Below are 25,584 nucleotides of genomic sequence, written 5' to 3' on the forward strand. Positions count from 1 at the left end.
CACTTCAGAAGTTTCAGAGAACAAATGCCAATTGTCTGATATGTCTGATTACTTGAGCTTGTGTGGTGGCATGTAACTAACTTTTGTTGCTGAGCGTTGGTTGGCCGACTGCTTTGTAAAAATATTCTGCCTGCCAATTAAGTTGGAAGACAATTTCATGGATTTTTCTCTTTCCTGTGATGACAAGTTTGTGGTATAAGTTATCATACTTGGCCAAAAACTGTCTGTTGATTCTTTGAGCTTTGGCAACTCAAATATACTGCTACTGAAACAACACTTGTGAGGAATTGTTGAAAATTACTTTTCTCTTTATTTGAAACTATCATCCTGATTCTGACTCTGGCATCACAACTGCAGATGTTAATAAGGTTAATAACTTATCACTTTTTGGTCCAGGTTTTAGTCATTCACTTCAAGATTCATTAAAGAAGCTATACATAGTATTTCTAATTTCTGTTATTTAAAAAAAATACCTCAAAATGACATTATAGTGTTTAGAGTAAAGAGCTTTGAAGTTATGCTAAAGATGCCAATGTATTTGACTGTAGAGATATAAACTCAATGTATTGATATTGAAGCTGGATTTATGGTCACGTGTAGCTCTACGTCACATAGAGGCTCTCACACTCAAGCGAACTGTAGCGGCGTCGTTTTGATAGCATTGTGGCAAGAGTGCTGGTATTGGCTGGTTTTAAAGATGAAACTCCACTGAGTGGAGTTGTTTCCATGGTTTCGATATCTTCCGGCAAGCATTTCCTGTTTTAGTACAATAGTGGCCGACATGGAGCAGTGTCTTCGCAAGCTTGTAGAAATCAACGACGATATCAAAGTTCTTTTAAAAGTATTAAAATGTAAGCAACGGAGAAGAAGGCAATGTAGGGGATGGGCTGTGCAACCGCTGAACGAAAATAGGTTAACTGACAGGGTATTACTATATACTAATCAAATAAAGGCACAATTTTGTTAAATTGTGTGGGCTTATTAATGTGCATAGCCACACAGGTTTTTTAGGAGCAAAAAGTAACAGAAAAGAACAAAAGTGAAATAAGTAATGAACAAAAGCAAATGAAGTATATACAGCGGAACCCCACAACGTTTGTTGCTGTATTGTCCTGGTGTCACATGACCATAAATTGGCCAACCAGGAGGTGGTGTCTCTGCGTTGTCATGTCGTGTTGTTACAATGCGGGCCAACGTGGAGCTGTCCGAAGTGAGGGGGTAGGTAGTGACGCATGACCATAAATCCAGTTTAAGGGATAGAGGCATTATGTGACCACTAGAGGGAGTAGTGAGTCACTCTGCCGGTCTCCCATGGTGATGAAAATTAACGCCACTGAGGCCTTTGACCAAAGCTTCAGAAAGTGACAAGATGGAATGAGAACTGCAAAGAAACAACTTTTAAAGACAAAGAAAGTGATAAAAGCTAGAGGCACTGTTGTTGTTTTCACCACTGGACACAGCTGTAAATGAAAAGAATGGAGTTTGATACTGAAATCACAGCATTTCCTCCACACGGGTAAGTTTGGGTAAGTAATGAGGTTTATGATGGTAGGTGCATGAGTGATTCATAGTTATACTGTAACTGTTTTCTGTATAAAAACAGAGTTAAGCTAATAAAGCAATAATGTAAACTATCAGCTGATGCAGCATGTGAAGATGATAAAACACAGTGTAACTTTGACAAACTGTCAAAAATAACCAGCTATGAATTTTTGATTTGCAGGTGAAAACTTGAAGATACCATAATACAGATGTGTGTAAACAATGAGCTTTATACTTTATTCAGTTAGTGATGCAGTCTTTGGATACATGGCATTAATTTGTATTTCTGCTACATGACTTTTCTCTGCTGTTAAGAGTTTGGAATATCAATACTCCATATAACCTCTTTAATATAATGTCACCTTTTATTGATATTTGGGGATTGTTTCATTTATGTGAGTTTTTGTATTTTCCCCAAAGCTTTTGTTACTTGCTGATACTTTACTCCTTTCTACTGTTGAATATCTTGGTACATAACATCTCAATTGTCATCCTGTGTAGCAGAAAAATCTGTCTACAGAACAAGCATGAAATTATTCTTCTACCAAACAGGATTGTGTGAAAGAGTGGTTTTGACATATACTTACTGACATTCTTTCTCTGTATTCATGGAGCTGTCAGTACAATAGAAGAACTTCCCCTTAAAGAGCTGCACCGCAATCACAGCAAATATGAACATAAAAAGCTGGTAAACAATGAGGATGTTGAAGACATTCTTCAAGGATGTGACCACACAGTCAAACACAGCCTGCAGAGAGAAAAACATGACAGAGCAAGGATATCTGTCAGAGATCTGTAAAACAAACAGACTGGGGAGAATGTGCAGGCAAATACCTTAAGTTTAGGAAGTCTTTTGATGGTTTTAAGAGGTCGCAGGACTCTCAAAACTCTGAGGGACTTTATTGTCTTGATGTCTCTGCCTTTGTTGTTTCTGTCGACAGTGAAATACAGTATTTAGCAGCATATTTGTACAGTCATAATCTAATACATGAGGAAACATAGCACTGACACATTTAAAACAGAAAAACACACACTTACAGCAGACTTCACTGTATGTGTCATTAAAAAATATGACTTTAAAGACAATGAAACACAGAAATTCACTATTAGGTGTAAGTTCAGCACATGACAAGGATAAAATATGGGATAATTTGTTCCTGATATAAAAAATATCTTATTTATGCATTAATTCCCCTACATGCCGCTATAGATTAATTAATCTCTTTACATAACGAATTATACTAGTGTAAAGGATCTAAATGTATTATTTAGACCCATTTAAGACCCAGTGCCACTTTTGTGGCAGTTTGCAAATGAATTTTCCCCTCTATTTAACCTTTTTTAAGTAATTTATCACCATTTCTTATAATATTATCGTCTTTATTTGGCATTTTCTCAGTAAAAATCAGGTATTTTCCTCTATTTAATTCACCGATCATGTAGATGTTCATTAAAGCTCAGATTAAAGTTGAGGGTTACTATATCACAAACAGAAAACTGAAGAAAAAGTGACTTTTTCAGTCAAATCTATCATTAACTGAACATAAACCAAGTGTCTATATCCACTGTCATTGATCCAACTCCATGGGTTTAACTAGTGAATCAATGTTGTAGAAGATGGCAGCGTTTCCATGTTCACGATGGAGCCTCTGAACATCCAAATGGGTCATATCTGATGGCCACAAAAAGATAAACTGCATTTTACACCAATTATTTACATGGATTGATAGGATTAATGGATCAATGCGTATTAAAGATTTCAGATCACTAGATGGTTTTGGTCACCAGTGGCTGATTGGGTCTTCATGGGTTAAGCCTCAAGTTACAGCATTTCTTTGATTCATCCTCGTCATAGTATATAAACTATATAAAAGTTGTATGACTTTAAGGCAGGGGTGTCAAACTCATTTTCTTTAAGGGGCCACATTCAGCTAAATTTGATCTCCAGTGGGACAGACCAGTAAAATAATAACATAACATATAAATAATGACAACTCCAAATTGTTGTCTTTGTTTTAGTGTGAAGAAAAAAAACATTAAATTATGAGAACACTTACTTTTATAAACTATCCAAACAAAAAAGATGTGAATAATCTGAAAAAACTGAAATTTATTAAGAAAAATAAGTGCAATTTTAACAATATTCTGCCTCAACTTATCATTTCTACGTGTACATTATGGATTGGATCTACAAAGACACTAAACAGTAACAGGCAGAAAATAGTTAAACTTGCGCTTCATTTTCTTTAGACATTTCAGGTTGTTCATATTTGTTCAGTTTATTCACATTTTATTGTTACAGGATAGTTTGTAAATGTAAATATTTTCATGATTTAATGTTATTTTTGCACTAAAACAAAGACAAAAATTTGAAGTTGTTAATTCAAGATTTTTTGCTAAATTTAAGATTTTTTTTGCTTAATTCAAGACTTTTTTTTTGGCTTAATTCAAGATTTTTTTTTTTTTTTTGGGCTTAATTCAAGATTTTTTTACTTAATTGAAGATTTTTTTTTGCTTAATTCAACATGTTTTCCTTAATTCAAGCTAAATTTTTCTTGTTTGCTTAATTCAATTCAAGGTTGTGGAATTTTTGACTTTGCAATTTCATCCCAGGGGCCGGACTGGACCCTTTGGCAGGCCAGATTTAGCTCCCGGGCCACGTGTTTGACACCTGTGCTTTAAGGCTTCAATTTTGGAATGAGATACAGGATCACACTTTGGGTTTTGGCTGTTAAACAAAACCAAAGATTTTCTTTGCATTTGACAGAATGTCAACAAATGGGCAACATCAAATATAAAGGAATTAATTAGATGATTCATGAATGCAAGTCATTCATTATGGATAAATCAAACATTATCAAACATTTACCCCTGTCACCTACTAAACTCTGCAGTTTGATATGACAAAATATAAACCAAATACACACTGAACACATACAGAGAGAAAATCATGACACATGAGGATAAAAGTAATATATGAGAAGCATGTGGGCAAAGATGACACTTATTGTGACAGAAAATTTTACCCCATCACATTCCTGGTAGCCCCAACAGTGACAAAATCCACAGGAACAACAGAGAAATTGAGGCATAAAAAGAGATACACCGTGAGCAAAGCTCAGAGGATCACAGTTATATTCACAACAGAGAAATTAACATACAGTCCTCTTGGTTTCTTGTCACACTCACATTGGAAAGGACAACGGAAAGAAGTGGAGGCTTTTACCATCAGTCAGTACTGAAGGATAGTACAGGTATGTAAAACACCAAAATTACACAGAAAATATTATTTTAACATCTATTATCAAAGACATTAGGACCACGCTGACACTATATACATACTCTACAGTTCCATGCATGCATTAACATTTATCAGTGAAGGAGACTGCAGGTTTTTCAAGCTGCAAAATCTCTTTGAGGGAAGGTCATTAATAATAATGCTGTATGCTCAAAAATGATTTGCTGCAGTGAGTCAGTCTTTAGTCATCGTCAGGCAGCACTATATAGTGACTCACGTTAGAGCGAACGCAATCAGAGCTCCCACAACCACAATGAAGTCCAGGATGTTCCACATGTCTCGGAAATAAGAGCCATCGTGTAGAATAAGACCTTGGTCAATCATCTGGAGGACAAACACACACCCACACACACAGGTAAAGTGAACATACTGTGACGCAAAGGGACTTCAGAGCTTAGGAAAAAGGGAAAATACATTTTAGTTGTGTTTCCTACCTTAATGATCATTTCAAAGGTGAACACACCAGTGAAGACATAATCAAAGTAGCGCAGCACCTGAGTAAAGCAACAACGAAAAAACACACTTAAAAATGCATTATGCATATCACCTACAGCAACTCATTACTATAGGTTTAAGTAACATTACACCCACTTTAAGGCAATAGAGCTGTTACCCTCTGCCTAACATATTTTTCACACCTTAATGTTATCTCATGTACCTTGCGTATGTATTTGTGTCATTACTATTGTGCCTACCTGACAAATGGAAATTATCTTGTAGCTAAATCTGTTACAATGGTTTTATTCTTTTAGCAGGTTAACTGTTTTGTGCGCAGACACAGGGAAAATATTGTTGAATTATCTTGAATTATCACAACCTGAACAACTACAATCATACGTTTCTCCAAAATGTGGAGTGTTTGGAGCCAAAGCCTTGAACAGCAAAACCAAAAAAAGAGAACAATTTACTCAAACATTGGTCTTAAAAACTTACTCTGATGATGAAAAAATTAGATAACTTCAAACTCTTTTTGGTTAATCCTGAGTAAAAAAAACCCTGAGCTCATTTTATGTAGTTACTCTTTTCACTTCTCATGACACTGAGCTGTGAATAAATGCCAACTGCACAACAATACCTTAAACAAAACTGCTGATTCTCACCTTGTATGTGAGTGAAACTAAATGTGTCTGGACATGCTGTTGTCGACAGTGTTATACCAACTTGAAATAAAACAGTAAACCTGAATAGAGATTTTAAGCCAAACTATTGGAATTTTAGAATATGCTTTTCAATCTGGACGCTTAAAAATACCAAGTATGTATTAATGTCCATAATATAATCTTCTTCACTATATCAGCTCAAGGAGTTGTTGTAAACACGGATAAACATGTCTTTTTAAACTGAAGACATTAAAGATTCAATATGGAAGAGTCACAGGTAGTTTGGTACTTACATGGAGTTTGTCTTGGTCTGTTTTGTACTTGGAGACATTTATCGAAATTCATTCTAACCACAATTGCCTTCAGTCATGACAACAACTGTACACTGTTTTCTACACAGATGACTGAGCACAGACTTTCCATAAATAAACCTCAGTCCATAATATTTCAGCTGTAATGTGAAACACTTGCAAACACTAACCTAAAACCGGTCAAAAAATGACCAGTGCAACACAGACTCAAGGCATATTAAACCTGTAGATCTTCAGGAGGTGATATTTTTTGGCATCATTTGGAAAAATAAAAAAGACAAAAACGTTTCCATATTTTGTAATTCAAGTGGTCTGACAGAAAAGTAGAATCCTTCATTTCCACACGTCCTCTTGGCTATGTTATCATGTTTAAGAAAATATAGCTAATGATATAAAACTGTCCAGGTCTTGGGGTATAATCATAGACCTGAAGATGAACATAACTGATCCATAGCCAGAGAAAATGCTGTCAGATTGTCCATCTTTATGTAAAGTTTATATGTAGGACAGATAGGAGAGAGCTGCAACAGAGGCTGTGTATATTTATTTTATTTCTTCCTATAGGAGTTTTACATATTGGCTAAAATTTACTTAGGGGGTCAAATGAGTGGCCATTTTTTTCAAAAAAAAAAAAAAAAAAATTGTAAGAAATGCATAGAACTGTGTTGAAATAATGCTAATCCATTTGTGCACAGACTACTGATATTATTTGACAGTGGAGGCTCTATTTTCAGAAATATTGGATTTTGAATAGCACATGTATGTGAAAACTTTTGCTGGTGGACGGACGTGGCATTACCCATGATGATCTGGTCAGTACCAGTACTTTATTAGTAATAAACTTATATACTTACTATTGCTAATTATCCTCTTATTCATAAATGTTAATATTGTGGATCTAAAATAATAACAGCTGACACAAAAATCACAAAATGTGGCAGTGGATGGATGTGACATGGTTGTTATGGATCCCATCATACTGATGCTCGGCAGCCATGTCACCGTTTACACTAACAATCCCTGTGCAAAAACTAGGATCAGAATTGTTTATTGTATAGTTTATCATCATACTAAAGAGTAAATAACAATATAGAATTGTTATTTCTTTATAAAAATGCTTATTAGAAAACTGCTGATTTAAAAAGTGACGTGTGACATTCTTAATGTATGTATTTGCGTAACATAAGCAGGATGGATCAGCACCATACTCCAGATTGAACCTGTAAAAATAAAACATGTGATATGTAGTATATAATCTTGTAAGAAAAATTGGGGAATCTAAAAGAATAGAATATTTGTTTTTCAGGTAAATTCAGTTAAAATATAACTTGGCCATTTGTGACATGAAAATATAGCATTAATAGTGATGAAACTGAACATTTTTGACCTGAAAACATAGTTCATATGACCATCAACATGTTGCAACAGAACTGAAATCCTGTAAATTTGCGTAACTTGCATTTAATAACACAAAGTTCCTTTGGGGATTCACTTATATTAACTTCTTATGCACAAAGACAGAAATAAGACCTCTAAGCAAATTTTAGCCAAAATAATAAGGGCAGTCTTGGAGGGTCAGATTGTATCTCAGTTGTGTTTTGTGTTTACCTTGTTTCTTTCTGAATTGGTACAAACAGGGTCCTCTGCAGCCAGTGCAATGCTGCTTGCCACAATCACCAGGAGGATGGTCATTTCAAAGTAGCGCAGAGTCACCACATAGTGGCAGATCCTCCTGATACTGATGGTTGATGATGAGAACGACAAAAAAAACAAATCTCATTAGGACAGATTCATTTGCATATCGTTAATCTGAGGCATGGTGGATTTTGTAGGATCTTACGGGTTAGAGGCCTTGAAGATGAACATGCTGTCTGGAGCTACAGGTTTAGGAGGAATCGGTGGTTCCTCTTCCTCCGTCTCCTCCTCGTTCTGTTCTGACTGGTATGCCTCCAATTCCTTGCTGTTCACTAAACCCAGACAAAGGTGTAAAAGTACAGGTAAAAATATTTTATCCGTGCATGGACAGCTATGACAGAGCCATGTGAGTCACCAACACAATGGACTCTAGTGTGGTGCTCTTATCAGATGTCAGAACACCTACACTCAGTGATACACACTTACAGTGAGACTAAATCCCACTTTATGATGCAAGGGATTGTGAGTGAAGCGACGACTGCAGTCACTGTGCTACCTGTCATGGGTGTGAGCTCCAAAAGCGGCTGTGCAGACATTTCGATGGCCACGCTCCCCTCCAGCTTGGACTTGTTACGGCTGAAGGAGCCTGGGCGGTTCTCAGCCTCCATGGCACTCACAGTGTACTCTGTGGCCTCTAAGGCAGCCTCCACTGGAATGTTCTGACACAGGCTGCCTTCACCCTGCTCTGACCAGGCACAGTCCAGCAGCTGCTGACACTGAGGATCAGAGGGATCGGCGCCAGATGTAGCACCTCTGGAACTGAAGGAAAATATCACCAAATAAAATCAGTAGGAAATGACTGATATGGTTTTTCAATAAATCTGATGTTTATAACTGATATATATGGACTAAACAACTGGTGTCAAATTCTAGAATAGCTCAAACACAAAACTTCGACTGTTAAATCAACTCAATTACAATTCACTATTGTTTCAAAGATATTTATTCACAATTTTCATGTTGAATTAGAGGAATTAAAAATAAAGTAGTTTATAAATAAGTTGTTCTTTTCTTAGATAGAGCTGTGAGTAAGGCCCAGTTGAAGCCAAACATAATGGACAAAGTGCTTTTTTAATTTTATTTATTTAATCTGATAATTGTTAAGAAATCACAGACACTGATCATTTGAAAATGTTGAATCAAATCCTATAATTGACCATGAGGCTGATAAGGGGAAATATCCCTACAGATCAATGCAGCAATGCATACTGTATGTAATAACCACAAAACCTTTGCAGTAGAAAGAACTGTGAATCAGATGAAAAAAAAACAGTGATTGAAAGGTTAACTTGTTCTTGGGGAAAAATTAAACTTTGTCAGATAATTATACAATAAAAACAGAGCAGTTTGTAGTATAAGTATCCATACATCCTTACCTTCTACATTCTTCGCCGACCTCTGCATATGGGTTGACGATGCAAGTTCCACCGTCGTCCTGGGCTGAGCCTTTATCGCCCTCTGCTTTCTCTTCTCTGTCTTCTCCCTCCTCCCTCTCGTCCAGTATCTTCCTCTCCTGGCTGTGCGATCTCCTCACTAGTGGTACCTCATGTGGTGACTGTGTACAGTCCAGACTCTTCACCTCAGTGCGAGCATCACGGTGGCGGTGGCGCCTGTGCCTAGCCCCTTCATCCGGCCCCTGGCTAGGCCTGAACTTGCGGGCCATCCTGTGCCGGCCCCCTCCTGTGGACCGGTGGTTAGCTCCACCTGTTTTGTCTTCGGCCAGATTAACCAGAGGCTCGGCGGCCGGAGGCTCAGGGATGGGGATGGATATGGACATGGGTGGCTCCGGTAGAGGCATTCCCACTGACATGGGTGACTCGGGCAGGTGACCTGGGCTGGCCTCAGGGGACAGAGCAGGTGCGTGGTGAGGGATGGTGGGAGTCTCAGCAGTGTCTTCTGTTGGGCTTCCGAACAGCTCCTCTCGGCTTGCCATCTGACGACGTTTGCGTAACTGATTGGCCCTCTGCTCCCACACTGACATGTTAACCTTTCTCCTCCTTTCACGGCGATTTGAGAATGCATTCGAACCATTGAGGGGCTGCTCATCTGCAGCCCCCATCGCACCCTCTGGCTCATCTGGAAAGTTTGGTCGGCCTCGATGGATGGCCCGTTTCCTGTATAGGTAGGGTCTTCTTCTGCCACTAAAGAGCAGAAAACACCCAGCATCAGTTTGGAGCAGCTGTGAGCACAGATTTAAGGAATTGGTGACAAGAAACATCAAGAAAACTGTGGCAAACCAGTTAATAAATATCCAAACAAAAGAAAGATAAGGTCAGACCTTTTCCATGACTTTATAATGTTAGTTGATTAGAAACACAAATTGTTGCTCATGGAAAAATGTGAACTACTTCAAGCTAAAAAAAAAAGACATCCAAAAAAAAGAAAAAATGAAGATACCTGAGAGGTAAGGAGAGGTAAAAAAGAAGAAAGGAAACTCACAAGAACAAAAAAAAGGGAAGGTGCAGGGTTAAAGACCAAACATAGTGTAATATAGATAAAAATATTTCAATAACTTAGAAGGGAAACTCAAGGGAGAAGTTCTGTGTGACAGAGATGCATACAATTTTACTTACTGGTATTCAGAATCTTTTGTTGTCCATGTAATCAATGAGTGATTATTTGAAAACAAGACATTAGTGTTTTCCAACATACACAGAACATTTGTAGAGACAAAGTCCAAAATATGCAAAGGAGAAATAAATGTTATTTTATCCCAATTTATCCCAGTATCCCCATAGGATTATACTGACCTGAAATCAGTGTTTCCTCAAATATGTTTTAATGCAAGGAAGGTTTGGGGCTAAAGAAATGTCATGATGCACAATATTTTGGTCAGTGTCGTATAACAGCCATAAAACAAGACAACGTGATGGAATCAGCAGAACACTGTAGTACACATCAAAATCAGCAACACATACAAGACTAACATTCAGATATAGACAAGCACAAACAGACAAATGGTATGTTCAGTCAGTTTCACAACTAGAGTCTATGCAGATATCTGTATGCCTCTTTTCATAAACATTTCATTCATTTTATGGAGTCACCATCTCCTTGAACCAAGAATTTTGCATATATAAATATCTTACTGGATTTTATAACTGTTAACCAAGCCACAAATATGTAAATAATAGATGGAATCTGCTCTATGTTATCTGTATTTCATTTCTTTATGCATAGAAAATTTCTTAGCAGGGTATTCTGGGTAAGTATTGCCTCTGACGGTCATGCAATGCCGTTTCCCTCCCTGCATCTCATCAGCTGAAAGTTGGAAATGTTGGCCGAAGTCAGACACACTAGGAGGATTGAGACTTCTTACTGTTTCGTACAGTCGCTGAATAACTCCTCCTGCTTTTGACTCACTGGATCATCAAACCTGTGGGGAAGTCACTAGGTCACAGGGAGGAGCCAGAAAGCCAAAAGAGGTGACCGACATGGCTTACCCATAACCAATCACAGGCCAAGAAACATAAAGTAGTTCTCGTAATGCTCTGTAGGGGATCATGCTTTTTAATCAAGCACATTCAATACATATTCATGGTCTTCAACGCCTTAAACATGCCTTTCTAAGTCTGCATTCACCATGCAACTGAAGGCACTGAGGACCATATTAAGCATTCACTAGTTACACCTACAACTCATTTATGGAGTGTCCACAATCAGCTATGTTGTGGAAATATTAATATTACTGACAAAATCCCACTGATGTTTCTCCAATAACAGGAATAAAAGAATGATCAGGACCTCCAAATGTTTTCCCACAGCATCCATATCTTAAGTAAGTCTTAGTTTGATGCCGCTTCTGCAAATACTCAAGGCAACAAAATTTGAGGGATTTGTCAATTTTAATTTCCCATTTATCGAAGAGCAGAGTTTACAAACAGACATCCACAGAAGAAGCACTGAGAGCTACTTAAACGCTGTGAATGCTCTGGGTACAACATCCTAGACTGACAATTTTGTAGACGGGTATGCAATAACTTACTCAGATATTAAGCCGTCTCTGCCTCTGGCGTACCTCTGGTTAAAGAATTCCTCTTCCTCCTCTTCATCCTGACAATCACAAAATGATCAGAATGACTAAAATATCAGTGCTTTACAATGACATCAAATAAATGCAATAACAATATAAATGAGCTGAAAATATAACTTTGTGTAACTGGTACTTAAAAGTGAGTCCACAGCACCAACCCTATAAAACACACTTATAAAAATGTATATTTTAATATGGATTTCAAGTAGTTTAAGGAGCTGCTAGTTTATTTTCCTTTGTTCTATATAGATGGGGTCCTAAAAGATCAATCTTCAGGCTCGATTGTGGACCAGTTAGCACACTCCAAAAACTGCCCTGCTAGAAATAAGCCTAATATTCCTAAATTTGATCAAATTGGCTTATATAGAGCAAAAGAATTCTGCCAATGGGGTAAGAAAAAAAATCTTGGCTAGAATTCTAAAAACAAGCAAAAAAAAATCAATCAACTAAAAAACACATAATGTGCCTTAAAACTGGACAAATAGGCTGGAAATTTTGCAAACAGTGCTTAGTACAAGAAATAAAATCACCTTGATATTAGCTGGAAAATCTTATTAAGAAAAAGTTTGATTTTTTTTTTTTTTTAATAAGAATAGTTCTCTTATGCAAAAATTTCTTGGCAAGCTTTTTTCCCTATTTAGATGAAAAATAAGACAAATGTTCTAGAAATAAGGCAATTTTTCACTTTCTTGGAAATTATTTTTTACAGTGCATGAACAAATTCCAAATCCCAGGTGGATCTGGACTCTATGGGCCCAATTAGATCCAGATCCAGATCCAGACATTACAGACAATATTATGTTTTTTGGTAATAAAATTTGCTAATGAAATTTGTAGTACAGAGAATTACAATTATCCAAACAAGAGTGAATAAAAATGCATAAATAGTTTCAAATTTAATTCTCAATAAAATTTAGTTTCAGGAAACACAACTGTTTTAACATGTTTGTTCAAGTTGAGGCTGTTCTCAAAGATAACACCAAGACGTTCACAGTTCTGAATGTTTACGGTTCAGGTGGGACGGCAGATTTATTAGTGACAGATATTTGAGACTATTCTTGGATGATGTTCTGGTACATCTATAGAAGAATGATGCAGACAGTCCCTGAGGTCACAAACCCCAGCTGAGCCTGAGATTCATGTTGAATTAATAAACAAAGTAAATATGGACACATTCATTCATGTAGTGCATAAAGTATGTGGACAATGACACAATTTTTGAGGTCCTCACTTGATCTATTTTGATCGCTTCATGTCAGATCCAATGCAGTGGAATACAGATGTAAAATATTAGAATTTATGTCACTGTCCTAATAATTACAGACCTGACTATAGAATATGTTTTTGCTCAATTAAGGAGGAGGGTGGGGAAGTGGAGGAGATGATATACACAGATGTAAATCTATGCATCTAATTTAGGTGGAGCAATGTTAACTTAGAACAAAGCTCACCTAAACCTCAACAGGACCCAAAGTGTGAATATGAGACTACATAGTAGAAGAGTTTATAAATGTTGATCAAAACCATCTGAAACCCAGAGCGAGACAAAACAAAATAAAACAAAAGAAGTAAGACAAAAGTGATGTAACAGGATGAAGAAAAGATGCAAAATGACACAAAGAATAGACTTTCAGAGACTGATTTTACAGCAAAAAAAAAAAAAAGAAAGTAGTCAGTAGTGTTTGTTTTTGTTTTTTTGAGTTTTGTGTTTCATGTGTTTGAACCAACATTTCTTGTTATAACTCAGTGTCAAACTCATTTTAGTTCAGGGCCACATTCAGCCTAATATGATAGAAAGTGGGCCGGACCAGTAAAATAATATAATATAAATAATAAGATAAGAACTTTTGAGTGAAAAAAGTAAATTCCGTAATGAAAATGTTTAAATCCTACGAATTATACTTGAACATAATATGAACAAATATGAACAACCTGAAAATTTATTAGTAAAATAAGTGCAATTTTAACAATATTACGCCTTAGTTTATCATTTGTACATGTGATTCACAACTTAGAGATCACATTGGATCTACAAATGCACAAAACATTAAATAGGCAGAATATTATTAAAATTCCACATACTTCTCTTAAGACATTTCAGGTTGTTCATATTTTTTTGTAAAAGGCTAGTCTGTAATTTTACTTTTTTTTTTTTACACAAAAACAAACAGACAAATTTACAGTTTTCATTATTTATAGGTTATTACGATAGTCTGATTCATTTTAGATTGAAATGACCTAAAATGATTTGAACATCCTTGATTGTTAATATCTTCAGTGTAATTTTTGCATTTCACAAATTCATCCCAGGGGCCGGATTGGCCACTTTGTCGGGCCGGATTTGGCCCCCGGGCTGCCTGTTTGACACCTGTGTTCTAACTGATTGTTGATGTCATCGTTCTACCTGTGATTAATGATCCAAACAGTGTAATTTTTTCAGCGTTATTTTGATGGTGGAAGGGTGAGTAAAACATGGCAGTTCATACCATATTTTTGTTAATTTGGGTCCTGAGGAGGCATAAAAAGGGATGATTTGGGTCTCCAGCTCAAAAACTTTGGGAAACACTGATATAGAGCATGCCATGAAAATGAAGTGAAAACAGTGCAAACCTTTGTCAATTCCTGTGCGTTGGCCAGATTATCCACAGCGATGGCCAAGAAGACGTTTAGCAGTGTGTCTGTTTACGATGCCGTTAAGAACACACACCGAAACGTGGGGACCAGTGAAGTGTTTTACATTCTCAATGATTAAGGATACAGTTTCCAAATAGGGTGAGCACTATGAAGTAGATTGATGACCACATGCCATACTGCACGCCACCCTGCGAGCGAATCCCATTATACATCACCTCGTTCCAGTCCTCACCAGTCAGAATCTGTAGGCAAACGCACAGAATGTATAATTATGAAGCTCATTTTACATTCAGGAGAACATCAGCCTAAAAATACCTTTCATGGGGGACATTTTGCCTCACTTCAAGTCATTTTAGAGAGCATTGTTAAAAATGGCAGCAAGAGAGGTAATTACTATGTACGCTGATCAAAACACAGTTTCACAGAGCGGCTGGTTTTGTGGCCGATCTGATGCGGATTTATTCACGTTTCACTTGTCTGATATTCATGTGCGCATATGTGTGCATGGATGTGTGGGATGATAGCGGAGGCAGGGGGTGGAGAGTGGTTGAGCAGAGTTGTTTAATCTGCGCCTGGGGTGAGAAATATCCCAGGGTGCAATGTGTCATGGATAACGGGCAGAAAAGGGGGGGTGGTGGTGGTGGTGAGGGGGGGGGTTGGTTTGTGGGAGCCAAACCTGAAACACTGTCATGATGGCAGCTGGAAACGTGTCAAAGTTGGTGGGAGTGTAATCTTCAAAGATGAACCTAGAGGGAAAGCAGATAGAAAGAAGGGTCAGATATGACCAGTAGGAGGAGGAAAAAGGAGGAGGAGGATGCTGATCTATTTTCATCCAGACATGTCATTTCCTCTCCTCTTCATCAAAGGCACCATTGAAGAACTGCTGTTCAGTTTGCAGGGCACAGAACTTGTGCCATCATCAGATATGTAGGTTAAAATTAAACAGTTAGAAGAAAAAAATAGAATTTCGTCCTCAAAGGCTAAAATGTTTTTTTTTTTTCTTTCTTTCTTTTTACCCCACACCCTGAAGGGGAGGCAAGGGGTATTGTTTTTGGTTCGGTTTGTTTATTTGTTTATTTGTTAACACTTATGCAGCAAAAGTATTGGTTGAATTCATATCAAATTAGTGACCTAGAATAGATGTGATTACATTTTGACAAAAGTAGGTCAAAGTTCACATTTTTTATGAATTTTTAAAATCTTTTTTTGATCCCATTTACTTATAATGGCCGAAATTTGTCTGTGTTGTCTATGTCTATGCTGACGTCAGCACACACATAGACATGATATAAGTTATACAAGCTTTTATTGTATAAGCTATGTATGTGTGAGGGGCGGGGTTTGTTGTGCCTGGCACCACTTGTTTTGTTTTGTTTTGTTTTACATACCGTCCACCAAAGAGCTGCATTCCGAGCAGAGCAAACACCACAATGAAGAGGAAGAGAAGAAAAAGCAGGCTGATGATGGACTTCATGGAACTCATGAGGGACACGACCAGGTTCCTGAGGGATGCCCAGTATCTGCCAGAAAAACACATTACATACTTTTTCATGCAAATAACAAAGATCTGTAAAATGTCACAGACAACACAACAATTTTGACCTAGGAAACCTCAAAACTGTTTCATGAGCAAGGACACCAACCTCAAATAAGTGGAATTAATGTTTATTTATAACAGTAAGAAATTGATGTTTTGTTACAATGACTGAGATGATGACTAGTTTGAGGAATCCAATGCAGCTCCTGGACTCAGCTTAACCCCCCAGTACTTAAAAGAGAGGGAGGGTAGGGGGAACGGAAGCAACAACAAACAGGTGTATAGGGCAGGTGAGTATTTATAGGCATATGACAGGAAGGGGAGCATTTGAGGTGTGATCCTGCTCCTGAAATTTGGATAAAATGATCTCCAGTGTTTACAAATGAAAAAGACTCTTGCTGTCCCACTTACTTGGTGATCTTAAAAATTCTCAGAAGTCGCAGCGCCCTCAGTACACTGATGCCAAATGACATCCCAGGCCGAAAGAAACCCCATACCACCTCAAATATGCTGCCAACAATGACCTGCAAAACATTAAAGTTGAGGGTTATTATATCAGAAACAGAAAAAAATGAGGAAAAAGTGACTTCTTCAGTGCGATATATCATGTTATATCAATATATGGCATCTATGTCATATATGTCACATCTTTGCTGCACTTTCAAATAACATAAAATGGAATTCAAACTGATTTGTTTAAATGAACATCATAGTTTATGGCATTAGAATAAGAGGTAGAAGACCTCACCCCACAGTCAAAGCAATTGAAAGATGAATGGAAGTAGAGCCGGAAACCAAGACCATAAATTTTCAGAAACATCTCAGCCAAAAACAGCCCCAGGAAAACAAACTCTGCATAGTCTGGAGGAGAGGACAAAACCAAAAAATGTCACATATAAATGCCCAAAATAACAATTTCCAGACGTGACCTAAATTTTTCTGCATGCTACTGAATTATTTATACAAAGCATAAGTGCTCCAAAGTGACACCCACAGAGGAAGATGGTCAGCCAGTCAGGCTGGTTGTGGTGGACGATGGCCACACAGATGGTGTTGAGAGCCACCAGACTGAGCACCATCAAGTAGAAAGTGTCTGTCTTCACCATGCGACGGATGGAGATGCGTAACATACGCTCTTTACGCCGGAGGTAGGCAGCGGGGCCGCGGCGGCCGCTGCGGAAGTTCATCCTTGATCGCGACATGCCTGAGGGAGAAAAAGTGAGAATCAGAGTGGAGAGAGAAACAGGTGTTCAAACATGAGGCGGGAGGCAGGAGGTTAACAGACTGATAATGTAATTCTGTTGTATATACAGTAAGCAGGTAAGAAAAGGACTCAGACACATGATGGTAACAGTCATGAAATGGAACAGATACTGATCACTCACTGGCAGTCGACGTGTCTGTGTACTTCTCATCCCCTGGAGCTCCCCTCCGTGCACCCGTCTTCTTACTGGCTCTTTTTAAAACTAAAAACGTTCCACAAGATCATTAAACACCCTCTTCACTCATGTAAGAAGACACAATGAAATTACTCTGCTTTCAGATAAATTTTGAGTTTAATATGATTTCACCTTAAAAACGAGATATTCTCCTTCACACTCATCGAAGAATGTGGAACTTCAAAGCATTCAAATATGTTCTAGTTTCATGCTTCCCTGAGAGTCTTCTTTCAATCTTTGTTCAATAATGGTTTTAGGTTTTAACATCACATATGTAAGGATTACATACTAGTTTACAACTAAGAAAATATGGAGAACAGAGAAACTTTTCTCTTTAGCAAAAGAAAGTAAGAAACTGAAGGGTCAAGGTGGTGATTTAAAATTTTCTAAAGTAGTGAAGTTTGATGTATAAATCAAGTATTAATTAACCCTTTCATGCATGAATTATGAAAACCTTAGTCAAGATTTTTTTCCTGATAGTTTTTATTCCTCTTTAGGCAGGAGAAAAACAATTGAATTGTTTTTTAATGAACCTATTTTTCATGGAGTTACAAAAATGTCCACTCAGCTGGACACCATGCATTTAATTTTTGAAGCAAAGAAACATGTATTTAAAACCCTTTTATCAAGAAATGATAAACTGTGTGACAACTATTAAATAAAAACATTTTTAATGTAGCTAATCTGATGTTTTCTCATATTTAACATACTGTAATACTAGTTGTTACTCACTTCATGGAAATAATGTGCAAAAAAAAAGAAAAAAACTTTTTGTTTAAGAAAACTGTTAATTACAGTCTAATAACAATTTGCAACTGATTTACAATAAAACATGTTACTAGGTTTATCAGGAGCAGCAAAGTTACAGTAATGGTATCAGCTGCAGAGTATGGGATGATGCATGAACATCCACTTTGTTGGCTAAAACAACAAAACCTATGAATATACAAGAGAAAAGCTGTAGAATAGCTGTCCAGTGTAGTGACCATTATGCATGAAAGGGTTTTTAAAAAAAAAGAAACACATTGATTTACATGTCTAACGCATGACAGAAATTTGTAAAGCCTTTTAAAACTAGATATTATAAGAGTCAAAAGTCCAGACTTTACACAAACTGACCATTGAACACTGTGAGTCGAAGCATAAAAAACCTCCTTGAAACATTAAAAACACCACCGTGAGTCAAGTATTCATCATAAATATAATTGTGCAAAGCCATAAAACAGATAATGATAAACATTTACATGTATTTATGACTAACTTACCATCTAATGGTGATCTCCCTGAATTTTTATTCTCCTCTGCAAGCATTACCTCCTCTGTAACACAATAACACCGCAAATTATACACAGAATTATTTGTGTTTATCATATTATACAAGCATTTATGATGTGAATCAGACATGGACAGGTACATTTCAGGGTTGCATTCTTCTGGATGTCTGCAAACATTGACAGGAACTGAGGCCATAGTGATGTAAACGTTGCTTTCAGAGGCCACTGTGACCTTCTTCAGAGAAGGAGCTCTTGTTCTCTCTTACATATCTCCAATCTCTCTCTCTCTATCTCTCTTTCTGATTTTTCTCTCTTCCTTCCCACACTCACCCACAACCATACACACATCTAAATATGCACAGCAGCTCACTCACATACACATGCATGTAAACACACAAACAGACACATGCGTGCGTATACATTCACACAAATTTAAGTCAGTGAGTCAGTATCACCTTTTTCTCACCCTCTACTTGCGTGGGTGACCAGCTATGTAGATTGCCATTACAGCTCTGTTTGTGTGTGTGTGTGTGTGTGTGTGTGTTTGTGTGTGTGTGTGCACGCGTGTGTGTGTGCAACTCAACTCATATACTGTACATCCAAAAAAGTGGAAGTGTCTAGCAGCAGAGCAGTAACTTCTCAAAACCAGATGGAGAAAAAAAAAAGACTGACTCTGATTTTGTATTTGTCCTGTTTCCTTGTGTAATAACTCAGACAAACTGAGGACAAATTCACACGTAACCCATAAAGACCAAAACATCCACTGGTAACCAAAATCATTTACTGATATAAAAAGTTAAATAACTGTTGATCCACTAATCCTATCAATGCACGTAAATAATTGGTGTCAGATATGATCCATTTGGACGTTCAGAGGCTCTGTAGTGAACATGGAAACACCATCATCTTCTACAACATTGATTCACCAGTAAAACCCATGGAGTTGGATTAATGACAGTGGATGGAGATGCTTGTTCTATGTTCAGTTAATGACAGATTTGACTGAAAAAGTCTCTTTTTCGTCCATTTTCTCTGTTTTAAACATAAAAACCTCCAACTTTAACCCATAAAGACCCAAACATCCACCATCGACCAAAACCATCAACTGATCTGAACTGTTTAATACCTCTTAATCCTATCAATACATGTAAATAATTGGTGTAAAATGCAGGTTGTCATCTTTTCATGGTCATCAGATATGACCTATTTGGACGTTCAAAGGCTCCATAGTTACCATGGAAACACCATTGTCTTCTACAACATTGATTCACCAGTAAAACCTATGGAGTTGGATCAATGACAGTGGATGAAAACACTTGGTTTATATTCAGTCAATGATAGATTTGACTAGAAGAGTAACTTTTTCTTCATTTTTCTCTGTTTTGATCTTATAACCTATGAATTTACTCTGAGTTTTCATGAGCATCTAAATTAAGTACAGGAAAATACATGATTTACAGTAATAAGTGAAAAATATATAGGATATAATATTATGGTGATAAACCACTTAAGAAAGGTTAAATAGAGAGAAAAATTTAATTTGGAACTGCCACAAAACTCGCATGGGGTCTTTATGGGTTAATTTGAGCTTTTATGAACATCTACATGATAAATAAATTAAATATAGGAAAATACATGATTTTCACTTAAGAATACAAAATACGAAGCATTATATAAGAGTAAATGTTAATAAATCACTTAAGAAAGGTTGAAAAAAGAGAAATATTCATCTGGGAACTGCCACAAAAGTAGCACTGGGTCTTTATGGGTTAAATAAAATTTGTTGTCATAAAACAGATGAAATGAGTGACTATATGTGTGTGTTCTGCTGTCCAGTACCTGCCCTGTCTATCCAGGCTCGGTAACCGTTCAGTTCTCTTTCCACCTGCTGCTGGCGGCGTAGCTTCATGAAGGCTCGCCTGTTCTCCACCCTTTCCCTCTCTTTGGCGAACTCGCTGTATAACAAAGCAAAAATACAGCTGTCATAGTTCACAACATGGACATCACTACATGAACAGAAATATTATACACAAAGAAAGAGGCCTGCTCACCCAGACAAGACACCCAACACCAGGTTGAGAACGAAGAATGAACCGATAATAATGAGAGGAATGAAGTACATCCAGTTCCATGTGAGACCCAAGGCATCGTTGGTCTGGAATTTAATTTTCATCATCATATTCGCATTTCCATACACTTAATACAGTAATGGACTTGTTTTGTGGTGTTTGAGCTCACATTATAGAGAACAGCTGTCCATCCCTCCATGGTAATGCACTGGAAGACGGTGAGAACAGCAAACAGGATGTTGTCGAACTGGGTGATGCCGTCGTTCGGGCCGATCCAGGTGTCGTTGCAGTCGTACTTTTCTGGACACTTTCTTACACCGCACGCAAACGCCAACTCTGACGAATCAACAGTCTCATTGTCTGTAACAGCAAAATAAAGCATGATTCTTTGTGTGATTCTCTGTGATTTAATTAACTTTATACATATAACCCACCAGCAAGCTGTCCTGTTGCATATCGAATACACTGACACCACACACATGTATTTTTCTTCCATCTGGTACCAACTACTTCTGCAATATCTTAAGGAAACACTTTCTCTGAACATAACATCTATTTTCTGCTTTATTTCTTAACAATGTGCTAACAAGACTAAATACTTACATGTTTTCAGGTATTATCTCTTAAGTCATGTGTGAGTTGTGTTGGGTGATGACAGTAAATGCTATGGTGTGGCCTGTGATTACACAGTAGTTGTTGGGTAATTAAGCAGGAGCTAAATTAGTCAGCAAGATCTTTAATATTACCTCTGAGCTCACTTGCCGTTGTAATCTATGAAAGCCTCAGTTTCTGAAACACCCTTTGTTTGAGAACAATGAGCGAAACAGACAGTTGGTGTACCTGCTGTTAAAGCAGCCACAGTCAATCATGAATAACAGAAAAAAAAACTAGCTGCAGAATAGTTGTTCTAAAGGGTGGTAGAGTTCAGGCATGATGTGGTGAGAAGCCAAAACCAACTAGTCTGTTGTGTGAAATGGAGAGGTTTGAAGACCCCCTACTGCTTTAGTTATTCAGAAGAAGTTTTTGACACCCAAGCATCGTTTCATGTTACTAATCATACTAGAAAAAGGAATTAAAATACCTTCAAATCCAATATCAAGTCTACCATTGGGAGAACAATGAAGTTTGACTAGTTCATAACGAAAACAACAACAACACAGTGAGAAGGTTTTAAGATACTGGTTAAACAGGTGAACTGACACTAATCTCCAAAGTGTCATTTTCAAGTGTAAAACGATCAATTTTCATGCTTTAGGGTGAAAAATGAATATAGTTGCCCCTGTCTTTTGAGTGGACTTCCCCCTTTGGATCATACCAAGGATGTCGAAAGATGGCAGGCAGGTGTGGTGAAGCTTCCCGCTGTAAAACTCCAGGCCGATGATGGCGAACATGAGGATGGCGAAGAACAACAGAAGGCCAATCTGCAGCAGCGGGATCATGGCCTTCATGATGGACTTGAGAACAATCTGCAGACCTGACAGGGGTCACAGGGATACACTACATTTAATGATAACCAAAGTGTGTTTTTCTGTTTTCTGCAAATAAAAAGGGATATTTAAATAGAAGATATTAAATAGTATATTAAATAGAAGAATATAGAATATAACATTAAATAAAAGGGCTTTTCAGGTTTCCTACTACCGCTTCATAAAGTCATTACTAGCCTCTTAACATGACATATAAAGTGGTAAAGACAGTTATATATCTTTAAAGATGCTGTACAACCTGTAGACATCAGCAGTTCCTGACTGTGACACAAACATCAGTGGGTTTAAGGCAGGGGTGTCAAACGCATTTTAGTTCAGGGGTCACCTATGGTCTATTTTTATCTAAAATGGGCCAAAATACTAAAATAATAGCATAATAACTATAAATAATTACAACTTCAAATTTTTATCTTTGTTTTACTGCAAAAAAGGAAGTCTATTATGAAAATGTTTACATTTATAAACTATCCCTTCGAAAATGTGACTAACCTGAACAACCTGAAATATCTTAAGAAAAATAAGTCCAATTTTAACAATATTACGCTTCGACTTATTATTTGCACAAGTCCACCACAAATCGCAGTGGATCTATAAAGACACAAAACATTTAGAAACAAGCATTATATTTTTAAGTTTTTTGAATTTGGAATATGGAGTTGTCATTATTTATAGGTTTATTCTGCTATTATTTTACTGGTCCGAGCCACTTGAGATCAAATTGGGCTAAAATGAGCTTCACACCCTTGACTGGTAAAACCATCGGGGTAATTTCTGCTCTTTTCTGGCATGGATTGGAACCTTAGGGGGGCTGGTTTTGGCCCATGGGCCTTAGTTTAATGCCTCTGGTTTAAGGTGATTTACGGGGGGAAAAACCCAGACTTCAGGATCAAAAGTGCCTCCAAATCATACACTATAAAGTGCAATTGCAAAGGATTGGTCTGTTCACCCTTGGACATATTTTGTTAACACATACTTTGAATCCCATTTAGCAAAGTTAATTTTAGTCTCACTTGTTCCCTGAATGTTCATTTTATCATGTCTCTGTGGTTTTCAGTTTTGTTCTAAATGGGCTACCCCTCTCACACCTGCTTCCTGTCGGTGCAGTGGATACCACAGCGTAGACACACTGGTAAATTATGTCAGGGTCAAAGGTGATCTGACCAAAGGGGCAAACTGTCATTTTGTGTTATGATCCTTCAGTCAAAATGTATAATTTTATATTCTACTAAACTGTTTTTCCTTTCTGTTTCTCCCTCCACACCTGAGGGAGGAGCTGTCATCCTGTTCCTAGACCAGGAAATGGCAGCTGATTGGAGCCGATGTCAGCTCGAGGCTAGTTTCTCTCGTTCCTCTCAAGAAACAGTGGAATTCTCACTTGGATACATAGCAAACCTTGCCTTTAGTGATTCTGTCTGCATTTACATGTTTTGTAAATAATTAGATTATTCCAAATTCAGCAGTTCATTTAGAGGTAACAATAGGAAGCAATGTATTGGTTCAGAAACCAGCTTTTTTGGTAAGTTCTTTAAATTGAAATATTATTTTAATTTGGATGGTTGAATTCTTGGGTTTAATCACAGGTTAGTCAGTATTAATATTAGTCAGTATTAGTTAGGATTCCTTTGTATCACTAGATTTTCTTTGTTTCACTGGTCAGTCGTAAATTTCTTAGGATAGGTCACATCTTGGTCACATACTAAACTGACAGATTTATGTTTACAGGACTTAGGTTTTATCTTAGGCACACTGTTAAATATACATGCCCCCAGCTGATCGTAAACAACAAGAGATAAGAGGTAAACACGGTCATTATGGGGTTTTACATTGAGTCAAGGAATTTCATCTGCTTGACTTTAGAGTAGATGACGCCAGTCCATTTTCTGTGATCCAACCCACAAGGGGTTCAGCCCATAGTTTGAAGATCAGTTTACACGGATTATAAAAGTGAGGTGCATTGCAATGTTCTGGGTCCATTTCCCCACTTGGGGTGTGGATCCTCAGCTGAGTTATATTTTGTTTGTGATAAATTCAAGTCAACAATAAATTTATAAAAATGAGACCTAAAAGAATACGGATTTATTCTTGGAGCTGCCAACAAAAGAACATGCTTACAAAATATAGAGTTTTTAATATAGAGTTGTGTTTGTTGCATTGGCTGTGCAAACCCTGACACTGTACTTTATTTTATAATTATTTTGGGTAAGCAAACTCATGCAGCACAAGTCTTCTTTAAGAGGTGGGTCTGTTTTATGTAAAGCTCATGTTTCCTTAGGCTGTAACATTTTTTCACTGATGAAAAAATAATGTCTAACCTGCAGCTAATGATCCCAAACTTAGAAATCAATGGTATCAGTTATCACCTAATGTTCTAATGTTTACAAAAGCAGTGATACAGCAGAGCAGATTTTTTTAGTCATGACAGTAGATATTTGTGATGTACTCAGTGGGTTTAGCTACTTTTTTCAACTTTTTTTGGTTTTGATGGTATAAATAAGAAAGTAGATGTAAAAGTGTGAGTGTGTTTGGCTTCACAATAGACTGTACAGCTGCTGTAAATAGACCTCCACTGTCATAACACCTCAAGGTCTTCAAACAATCATTTTGTCCATTTTATATCTTATATGTTGGAGTCATAATGTGATCATCATAGACAGCACTGTTCAGGGTCACTTCTTCCATTGACGACCCCAAGGCTGTGACAGATTTACACCTAAAGGTTGCAGTTATCCCACTTTTGTCAGATCATCCCTGGAGTGTCCACATGATGGGATCCATGACACCGACAGGAAATTGAAGTCGGTATCAGCAGGTCATTTACATTCAAAGCAACAAACACTGAAAACTAAGCTCATACAAACACTGTAGATAGAACAATCCATGAGGCATTTGAAGCTAAAGCTTAAAATTCATATTCTTGCTAACTATTTGTTGAATGGAGTACAATAAATAATAAATAATAAATGCAAATGACCTGCTGTCCATACTTCTTTCCTGTCTGTGGATATTATTCTACATACACCTTAGCAAATCATACCAGGGTGTGTAGACAGTTGTGGTGGTATTAACCCATAAATATTAACCCATAATGACCCAGTGCTATTTTTATGGCAGCTCCCAAATGATTTTTTCCTCTATTTTTAACTTTTCTTAAGTGATTTATAACCA

General features: G+C 37.2%; 1 protein-coding gene across 1 annotated transcript in view; it reads right to left on the reverse strand.

Moving 5' to 3' along the window:
* Window positions 1-25,584, reverse strand: part of LOC115437870 (voltage-dependent R-type calcium channel subunit alpha-1E-like) — a 74,066-nt gene that overhangs the window by 16,196 nt on the left and 32,286 nt on the right. Inside the window, exons 7-29 of the mRNA XM_030161243.1 lie at window positions 22,248-22,406; window positions 21,102-21,292; window positions 20,915-21,018; window positions 20,703-20,818; window positions 18,855-18,908; window positions 17,536-17,616; window positions 17,145-17,354; window positions 16,899-17,011; window positions 16,562-16,674; window positions 16,002-16,133; window positions 15,290-15,359; window positions 14,738-14,855; window positions 14,590-14,657; window positions 11,932-11,999; window positions 9,323-10,087; window positions 8,443-8,699; window positions 8,092-8,218; window positions 7,860-7,989; window positions 5,275-5,334; window positions 5,058-5,164; window positions 4,569-4,580; window positions 2,377-2,473; window positions 2,130-2,290 (exon numbers count right to left, since the gene is read on the reverse strand). Of these exons, the coding sequence (XP_030017103.1) occupies window positions 2,130-2,290; window positions 2,377-2,473; window positions 4,569-4,580; window positions 5,058-5,164; window positions 5,275-5,334; window positions 7,860-7,989; window positions 8,092-8,218; window positions 8,443-8,699; window positions 9,323-10,087; window positions 11,932-11,999; window positions 14,590-14,657; window positions 14,738-14,855; window positions 15,290-15,359; window positions 16,002-16,133; window positions 16,562-16,674; window positions 16,899-17,011; window positions 17,145-17,354; window positions 17,536-17,616; window positions 18,855-18,908; window positions 20,703-20,818; window positions 20,915-21,018; window positions 21,102-21,292; window positions 22,248-22,406 (3,313 nt within the window). The remainder of the gene's footprint in view (window positions 1-2,129; window positions 2,291-2,376; window positions 2,474-4,568; window positions 4,581-5,057; window positions 5,165-5,274; window positions 5,335-7,859; window positions 7,990-8,091; window positions 8,219-8,442; window positions 8,700-9,322; window positions 10,088-11,931; window positions 12,000-14,589; window positions 14,658-14,737; window positions 14,856-15,289; window positions 15,360-16,001; window positions 16,134-16,561; window positions 16,675-16,898; window positions 17,012-17,144; window positions 17,355-17,535; window positions 17,617-18,854; window positions 18,909-20,702; window positions 20,819-20,914; window positions 21,019-21,101; window positions 21,293-22,247; window positions 22,407-25,584) is intronic.

The sequence above is a fragment of the Sphaeramia orbicularis genome, chromosome 17, assembly GCF_902148855.1.
Source record: "Sphaeramia orbicularis chromosome 17, fSphaOr1.1, whole genome shotgun sequence".
In the NCBI taxonomy this organism is placed as follows: Eukaryota; Metazoa; Chordata; class Actinopteri; order Kurtiformes; family Apogonidae; genus Sphaeramia; species Sphaeramia orbicularis.